Below are 9,319 nucleotides of genomic sequence, written 5' to 3' on the forward strand. Positions count from 1 at the left end.
GCTACAGTAATCAAAGCAGCATAGCACCAGAATAGAAACAGATATATAGACCAATGGAACAGAATATAGAGCCCAGAAATAAATCCACATATATATGATCATCGGATCTTCAACAAAGGTGTGAAGAGTATACGAGGGGGAAAGAATAGTCTCTTCGACAAATGGTGTTAGGAAAATTGCATATCCACATCCAAAAGGATGAAATTGGACCCTTATCTTATACCATCATACCAAAATCAAGTCAAAATGGATTAAAGACTAAAACATAAAACTGGAAACCATAAAACTCCTAGAAGAAAACATCGGGGGGAAAAAAGGCTCTTTCAAGATCTTGGAAATGATTATCTTGGTTGGGACTTCCAAAAGGTGTCATTGGCAGCTGTATGGAGAAAGGGTGTTAGCTTTAGAAGGTGTCATTGGCAGCTGTATGGAAAAAGGGTTACAGCTGAGTATGTGGCAGGGAGTCCTATAAATGTATGGGGTATAGTCTGAATTAGTTTTTTCAAACTATTCTTCACCTCAATTTATTCACCCAAGTTTTATTCCAAAAACTCTCATTAGAATGCTTCTGACTTTTTTTCTCAGCCTGTTGAAGACTTGGTTTTAAATATTCATCTGGTCATTTCATTCATCCATATATATCTAAAATAAATTTATTTTAGCCATAAGCTTATGAAAAATAGCTTAAAATTACATTTCTAGTTTTCTTAATATGATGGAAAAATGTATGTATGGCTTCTTAATTTTTTAATGAAATGAGGAAAAAAAGAAAAATTATAGTGGTATGTAGATATAGGAAGTTTAATAAACTGTTCATTTTTCTTGAATTCAATAAAAATATTTCTCTTTAGAAATGACCTTTCTCCTTGAAAATGCTAGATGAGCTGGAGATCATCGAACTTAAATACAGTTTTCTCTTAGCAAATTTCTCAGCAGTTTGTGGCTTTTATAAGAATTTGGAGGTAAAAGAATCTTAACTTCCTAACTTATAATGTATTCTCAGTATCACTTAAAAATAGAAAATCTCCCAAATTCTTATTTCTTCACACCCAAAATTTAAGATTATCTATGATCTTTCATGACCTGACTCCACGTTACTTAAGACTTCAAATTCTTTGAATAAATCTGGCTTTCTGTTGTAAATTCACCAACAGAGGATCCTCAAGCATGAGAATTTTTTTTCTTTAACTACTGAGGCCCAAGGTTATATATTATGTCTAAAGCTTTTTGAAATGGTAGTCTAAAGCCTTGCTCTCAAGTGTGGCCCATGGAATAGCGGCATCAGCATCACTTGGAAATTTGTGTAAAATGCAGAATCCAGAATCTCAGTCCCCACTCCAAACCTGCTGAATTTGCATTCTAACAAGAACCACCCCAGATGATTCCTATACCTCTATCAGTCCCATTCTGATCCTCTCTTTCACTTCTTTTCATACTCCTATATCTATACTTAGCAAGCCCACCAGTGTCTTTTTATCCAATGTGCTTCATTGGAAACCAACATGTATTTGAGCAAGACTTTGAAATGAAGAACCCGTGTTTCTCTCTGTGTCTGTGTACATCAGTTCATGGTAAGAATGTTCACTGTTAGTTGGTGCCAGCAATGCTTTCTTCTCCCCAGATGTGCTATGCACATATGATCTTCCTTAGTGTTGACTACTACATTCATCTCATTATGCTCTTCAACTATGCCTTCCTATTGTCACCTCTGATTGTCCTTCAGTCTCTCTGGCTGCTGTTTCTCAGTTTCCTTATGCTAACCTTTCTCTAGCCGTCCATTAAATGGCAGGTGTCTGTCCTCAGCTCTCTTCTCACTTTACACTGATACCCCTCTTGGCAAGGTCAGCCATTTCCATTAGTTCATTCATCATTCATACGTTCAACAAATATGTATGGAGCCCTACACTGGTGCTAGGTGTTCTGCTTGGGGATTGATGTATAGATGCATGGGACAGACAGTTCCACTTGAGTGCATATGTGCTACGATATAACCAGTGCGTGCTCTGGGAACACAAAGGAGGGACAGCATTGTTGGGGAGTCTGGTGAGGCATCTGTAGGAAATCATCAGATTCCTTCAAATTTGGGCTTTTTTTCCTCCCCATTGAATGTTTCACAGGCCCTTTATATTCAATAAAGTGTAACAACAACAACAACAAGCTCCTACAAATCTATTTTTCATACTCTATTATCTATTGTTGTAGTCAAGATTAGCTAGACTCTGTCATGTAACAACAACAAATCCCCCAATACTGGTGATTTACAAACCACAGTTAATTTATTACAATACTACATGTCCTTTGCAAGATGTCAGGGGGCCTGTGCTCATCGAGGTCTTTCAGGGGCCAAATTGATGAACTAGCCACCATCTTGAACCTTTGTGGTGATTGTGCCAGAGCTCTGAAGGCTCTTACATCAGCAATTAAATGCTTCTGCCTAGAAGCAACACTTTTTAGTTTTGCTTATAGCCTTGAACTTGAAGCAAAGGCTCACTCAAGAGGCCAGAGAATGCAGTGCTCAGCTTGTGCCCCGGTAGAAGGAGAGAGAATTGGAAATATTTGATGAACAGCACTAACGATATCACACCAACTCAGTTGGGGATACGTTTGTTTACTACATCATTCAAATCAGAGACCTCAAAGGGACCTTTCTCTCATGTTCATATGATTTTGCATCTTTGGAGCTTTCTCCCAATGTTCCCTTTGTCCTTAGGGTTTTGGCATTGGCTAAGGCTTTACTCTTTTCTCACTTGGAGTATTACAATAACCTTATAACTAACCTCTAAACTTTTAAACGTCACCCTGCTGCCAAACTGATCATTCTAATATGTTTCACCCTATTTAAGATATTTCTAAAATTTTCTATCACAAGGTAAATTCCAAGCCTTGTCCAAGACCTATCCTGTCTGGTGTCTCTTCCTTTTCCAGCCTTTTCTCTTACCAGGCTCCTGTGTGCTAGCCATATTTTTAAATTACTTGCTTCTGGGCCTTTTCGTATGTTTTTCCCTTTGTTTTATCAAGAAAATATTTCACTCCCTATTGCCACGCCACCCTCCTCCCTACAAATACTTTGCTTAAACCTAGAAAATCCCTAATCAGCTTTTAAGATTCACATTTAGGATACTCTTCTCTAAACAGGCTTTCCTGACTTTTTCAAATGGAATGAGGACAATCTCTCTACTTTTTGCTATCACATTGTCCTGTGCATATCATTCTCAAAGCACTTGTACCATAGTTTATATTAACATTTTTTAGACTGCATGCCTGTCTCCCTCAACTAATCTATAAACATCTTGATAGTAAAGACCTCTTACTAAATGTTGTGTTCTCAGCAGAGTAAGTATGAAGTTCTTGGCACATAGAAAGTGCAAAGTAAATGTCTTTCACATGGCTAAAGATACAAAGCTAAGAAATTAATTTTAAAATCACATCATAGGAAGATAAATTCTGCAAGCACACAATGATTGATTTTTAAAACCTGTATGTTTTGTCCAAAATGAAAAGTGTGTGTGGGTATATGTATATGTCTATTTGTCATGTCCCAACTCAAATATTGGGCAAGTTAATTCACTCTCATAAACTTCAGTTTCCATCTCTCTAAAACTGTCAAAATGATTAATTATATTATCTGTTTGATAGGATTATTGGAAGGTAAACTCAGTTGATGCCTATAGTGAGGGAACTTAGCAAGGTGCTTGTATTAATTTCCTATTGCTCCTGTAACAAATTACCACAAACTTGGTAGCTTAAAAAGATAGCACAAATTTATTATCTTAGAGTTAAGAAGTTCAAAATAGGTCTCACTGGGCAAAATTTAGGTGTTTCTTCTGCAGACTCTAAAGGACAATCTATTTTCTTGCTTTTTCTAGCTTCTAAGGCTTCCTGTATTCCTTGGCTTGTGGCTCCTTCCATCTTCAAAACAAGCAATGGTCCGTTGAGTTTTTCTCACAGTTCGTGACCCTGACACATACTCTCTTATCTCCCTCTTCTACTTATAAAGACCCTTGTGATTATACTGGGCTCACCTGAATAATCCAGGATAGTCTCTTCATCTCAAAATTCTTACTTTAATCACATCTGCAACATCCCTTTTACCACATAAACTATATAAAGCAGAATATTCACAGGTTCTAGGTATTGGGATGTGTCATCTCTGGGGGAGCATTATTCTCCCTACCACAGTGCCCAATCTCTTCATTACAAGGAATCAGTAAAGTTTGACTTTTATTATTATTAGAATTATATAGTATTTCTTAAATATCATTAAATTGTTTTTTTGGCTATATAGCTGAAACACTTTTGAGCCAGACTATCTTAATACAAAGTGACTTTCTATTAATAATTTAGCATGAAAAAGCCATAATTTTCTCACTCCAAATTTGGGTTAAGTGATTCACTTCTGAAAATTAGCCATTTTGTGACACTGGGATCCACTTATAGTAAAATGAAATTGATATTTATCTGAAAGTACCGTAGTAGCCCTAAAGAAGACAATTTTATTGTGATTACCATCAATGTGTAGTAATGACTAACAGTTACGAAGAACTTAGTGCCAAGAGCCATTCGAAGTGTTTATATAGGTATTGGCTGATTTGATCCTAATGTTGTAGGACTTCTCCTTAGTTCAGCTAAAAGCTGGGTTCTTGTTACACAGTTATGAAAGATTAGGCTGACAGACACTTTGAACGGTGAGAAAACTGGAATTTATTGGGCGAAAAGGAAAAAAAAGGGAAACAGGGACTCTCAGCAAAGTGGGACTCCTGCTAGCCAGTTTCCCGCCTCACAAATTGAGTCCCAGATACCACCCCAGAACAGGAGAGGCCAGGCTCCTCCCCTCTGCAAACGGTGTGAACCTTCTGAGGCTTCACCCCATTGTGCGCTCCTCCCAGTGCCAGACCAGTCGGAGGTTCTGCCGGGGAGCCATTTTTATTTGGCTGTCTCACCACAGCCAGCCCCATGAACAGGTGTTTTATTTTTCCTTCCTTTTACGGCAGTTGAGACTTTGTCCAAAGTTTCAGGGCAAGTGGTACAGATGGGATTTAAACTCAGGTGGTCAGGCTGTAGAACCTGTACTTTTAACCATAGCACAATAAACACAGAAATGTAGAAAAGAATGAGGCAGTATTAGAAGAAAAAATACTCTACTTTGGGCTAGTATCTCTTAGCATTTTTATAGCTCATCATGATACAGGTTGAAAGCATTTAGTTTTATTGAGTTATAATACTTGCGCTTAAAAAAATGCATTGTAGACAATCAACTGTGTTGGGAGTTGGTCAGCTTCCAGAGATACTTGAAAACAAGTTGTCCAGTGAGTTCAGGCTTTTAAAGACATGTCCTTTAAGTTTATTCTCTCTCTCTCTTTCTCTCCCCCCAAAATATACTTTAAAAGCATTAACTACAGTGCCTCTCAAATATTATCTTTCTCTTTATTCTGCCAAATTGCTTTCAATACATAAAGCTTAAGAGTAATGAAGCTGCCTTTTTAAAAGAAAGTTGTTATCCAAGTCAGTGTTTTCTTAAAAATGTCAATGTTTCAGAGGACTTCTTAGGATAAACAGATGTTATGAACACTTTATTTTTATTTATTATTATTTTTTTGAGACAGAATTTCACTCCTGTTGCCCAGGCTGGAGTGCAATGGTGTGATCTAGGCTCACTGCAACCTCTACCTGCAGGGTTCAAGCAATTCTCCTGCCACAGCTTCCGTAGTAGCTGAGATTACAGCTGAGTAGTGCCCACCACTATGTCCAGCTAATTTGTTTTTTGTGTTTTTAGTAGAGATGGCGTTTCACGTCAGGGTGGTCTAGAACTCCTGACCTCAGGTGATCCACCCACCTCGACCTCCCAAAGTGCTGGGATTATAGGCATGAGCCACTGCACCCAGCCAGATGTTATGAACACTTTAAACACTGTTTGGTTAAAATGATAAAGGAAAGATTAAAATGATAAAGGAAAGATTATTAATAAGGCTAATTATTACCAAAAAGGAACAACTGTTGAAATATTTTATATGACAAGAAACTCATTATAAGGGAATTACTTGAGGATACAACCGTGAACAATTGGCATTTGCTAAAAGTATGTTGACAGAACTGGATGCCTACTCACGGGTTCAACAAGATTAAGTAAATCAACTTAAGGGCCTATATATATATTCATTACAACCACATTAGCATAAATACCACCTTATGGAAAAAAATCTCTTTATGCCAAAAACAAGGAAGAGAGCAGTTAAATGGATGTAAGTAAAATTATAGGTAATTGATGAGTAAATTATTCTGTATGGATGAAATACATTTCCTATAGTAATTAAGCCTATCACATTTATTTTGATTAGGATAAATTGTAAATCATTTTGAAAATCAATAAGAATTAAATGAATTCCTTCATTTTACCTACTGCATTTGACTTTTACTCATGATCACACAGACAGTTTGTGCATGTTACCTGCATTACATCATCATGATTTAGCTTTTATGCTTCAATGTTTTATTTAGAATCTTTTGGCAGAGGAAACTGTTGATCTCAGTTAGCTAGAAACAGCTGCTTTTCTATTTTTATTTGTAGTTAATGTTTTCCAAGTGTCAAGCATATGTAGAGAAATTTTTTCCATACACTGATATTAAACATTTTATTTATATTTCTTTTATTTTTAATGGTCCTTGGGACTATTTAGAAAAGTGAGAGCCAATTAGAGCATTCACTGTAAATGCTTTTAGAAAAGAAAATCTCCCTTGGGTATTTCTATGGATGGGTCAATATCACATTTATTTATTTTCATGGCATGCTCAAGTACAGTGCGATATTCTGGAAACAAAACCTGCTGTCTATTTTGACTGAGTTAAAAATACATGATCTCTTTCCAAGTTTTCAAAAGTTTCTTCCTTTGTCTTTAGGACAAAGGTGGTTTTCAATAATCTTAGGTTTGGTTCTTTGTTTTGTCAATGAATGGATACCTTGAGAAAGTGGCCAGTTGATAATCTTAGTTTAATGAGTATGGAAAACCAAACATCATATGTTCTCACTCGTAAGTGGGAGCTAAGCTATGAGGAGGCAAAGGCATAAGAATGACACAATGAACTTTGGGGACTCAGGGGGAAAGTGTGGAAAGAGGGTTAGGGATAAAAGACTACAAGTTGGGTGCAGTGTATACTGCTCACGGCATGTTCCAAACTTCGCGGGGTGCATGGGTGCATCAAAATCTCACAAATCACCACTAAGGAACTTACTCATGTTACCAAACACCACCTGTTTCCCAATAACCTATGGAAATAAAATTTTTTAAATGAATATTTCTTATTTCATATAGTTATATTTTTATTTTCTGGTCGAAGATGAAGATATTTTCTTCTTTTAGTTTGTGCTTTAGAGGTTTTTTGTTTTTGTTTTTTTTTTGGTTCCTATGATGCAAGTTTTGATAAATGTATGAGCCCTCCTATTTTTTATTTGCGTATTATGCATAGTTTATGCATAGTTTACTGAAAATTAGTGCAAAATGTGGGAAATAAGCTGATGGCAAGCACCATTGTGTCCTTTGATGACAGATACAGTGAGTGATAGAGCACATGTCCTGGGTCCTGAGTAGCATACAATGACCGGTGAGATTAAGAAACTAAGGAAGCAGGAAGAAAATGCTGTAAGATTCATCACATTTTATTTGTGGTGAGTCTCGGGTGAGGTAGAATTGCCCTAAATTTTTGAAGCACCAGGAAACCTTGATAGGAGACTCAGTTTCCAAACCATTGGCTCATGAGAAAGCCATGTTTCATCACAGGGCTGTGTGATTTGTGGTAGAAAAGAAACTCTTGGTTTTGTGGTTGTCGACCCCAAAAAGGAGGTCATTGTTGTGGCTTTCATCTTTGTCTTTGTGTTTACCTGGTTAGAATGACATATGGGAAAGTAGCTCTAGAGTTTTCTTAATGTGTTTTAAAATAAATACTTCTAGTAATGTTTCAAACATAGGATTTTTTTTTGTTTTGTTTTTTTCTTTCAGGAACATTACAAAAGGTCTATTTTAAATCAAATGGGAGTGAACCTTTGGTCACTGATGGTGAAATCCAAGGGTCCGATGTTATTCTTACAAATACAATTTATAACCAGAGCACTGTGATTTCTACTGCACATCCCGACCAGCACATTCCAGCCTGGACTACGGATGCTTCTCTCCCAGGGGACCAAAGTCACAGGAATACAAGTAAGTCCAAAGGTGATACATGCTAGAGGCTTTTAATGTCCCACAAGTAGGTTTTTAAGTTCGATAACCAATCCTTTTAATTCACAATCACTTACTGGTCACACAGGAAAATCTCCACTCAGTTTCCCGGTAAGCCTTGCTGAGTGCCCTATTCTGTTTGTTTGTTTGTTTGTTTGTTTGTTTAGACGAAGTCTTGCTCTTGTCACCCAGGCTGGAGTGCAGTGGTGCGATCTGAGCTCTCTGCAACCTCCATCTCCCGGGTTTAAGCAATTCTCGTGCCTCAACCTCTTGAGTAGCTGAGATTACAGGTGCCCTCCATCACACCTGGCTAATTTTTTTTTTTTTTTTTTTTTTTTTTGTAGTTTTGGTAGAGATGGGGTTTCACCATGTTGGCCAGGCTGGTCTCGAACTCCTGATCTCAAGTGATCCACCCACCTCAGCCTCCCAAAGTGCTGGGATTACAGGCGTGAGCCACTGCGCCCTGCCAAATGCCCTATTCTTAAACATGAAATGCCATCAGCCCAGATGTTCAGGTAGGAATGAGTAAGAAATGAAAATGTATCAATGCCATTCAATATTTCTGAGGTCTGAAAATTTACGCTGCTTGCCCCAATATAGTGGCATTGATTTTGTAGTGGTTCATCTGTGAAAGTTTGCGCTACAGTTTTGAAGTTTTTGAAGTTTTAAGTTACTTATTTTGAGTTAATAAGTAAGTTAAGTCACTGACTTTGTTGTTGGTCCCTTGCAGGAGGACCCATTCAATAACAGGATCCTGAGTGATTTAATGGGAGCTATCCCCCTATTTACATTTTTTTTTTTTTTTTTGAGATGGAATCTCTCTCTGTCTCCTAGGCTGGAATGCAGTAGCACAATCTCAGCTCACTGCAACCTACGCTTCCTGGGTTCAAGCGATTCTCCTGCCTCAGCCTCCTGAGTAGCTGGGATTGCAGGCACGTGCCACCACGCCTAGCTAATTTTGTATTTTAGTAGAGACAGGGTTTCACCATGTTGGTCAGGCTGGTCTTGAACTCCTAACCTCATGATCCACCCGCCTTGGCCTCCCAAAGTGCTGGGATTACAGTCGTGAGCCACTGCACCCAGCCCCCTATTTACTTTTGAGGCATTCA

The 9,319-nt window shown here is 37.7% G+C and overlaps 1 protein-coding gene across 2 annotated transcripts in view; it reads left to right on the plus strand.

The window, feature by feature from the left end:
• The window catches only part of CORIN (corin, serine peptidase), a 227,637-nt gene that overhangs the window by 12,705 nt on the left and 205,613 nt on the right, over positions 1 to 9,319 (plus strand). For both annotated transcript variants that reach the window (XM_017872647.1, XM_017872648.1), the window contains exon 2: positions 7,992 to 8,192. In XM_017872647.1, the coding sequence (XP_017728136.1) occupies positions 7,992 to 8,192 (201 nt within the window). The remainder of the gene's footprint in view (positions 1 to 7,991; positions 8,193 to 9,319) is intronic.

The sequence above is a fragment of the Rhinopithecus bieti genome, unplaced genomic scaffold (genome assembly GCF_001698545.2).
Source record: "Rhinopithecus bieti isolate Rb0 unplaced genomic scaffold, ASM169854v2 scaffold_7167, whole genome shotgun sequence".
NCBI lineage: Eukaryota > Metazoa > Chordata > Mammalia > Primates > Cercopithecidae > Rhinopithecus > Rhinopithecus bieti.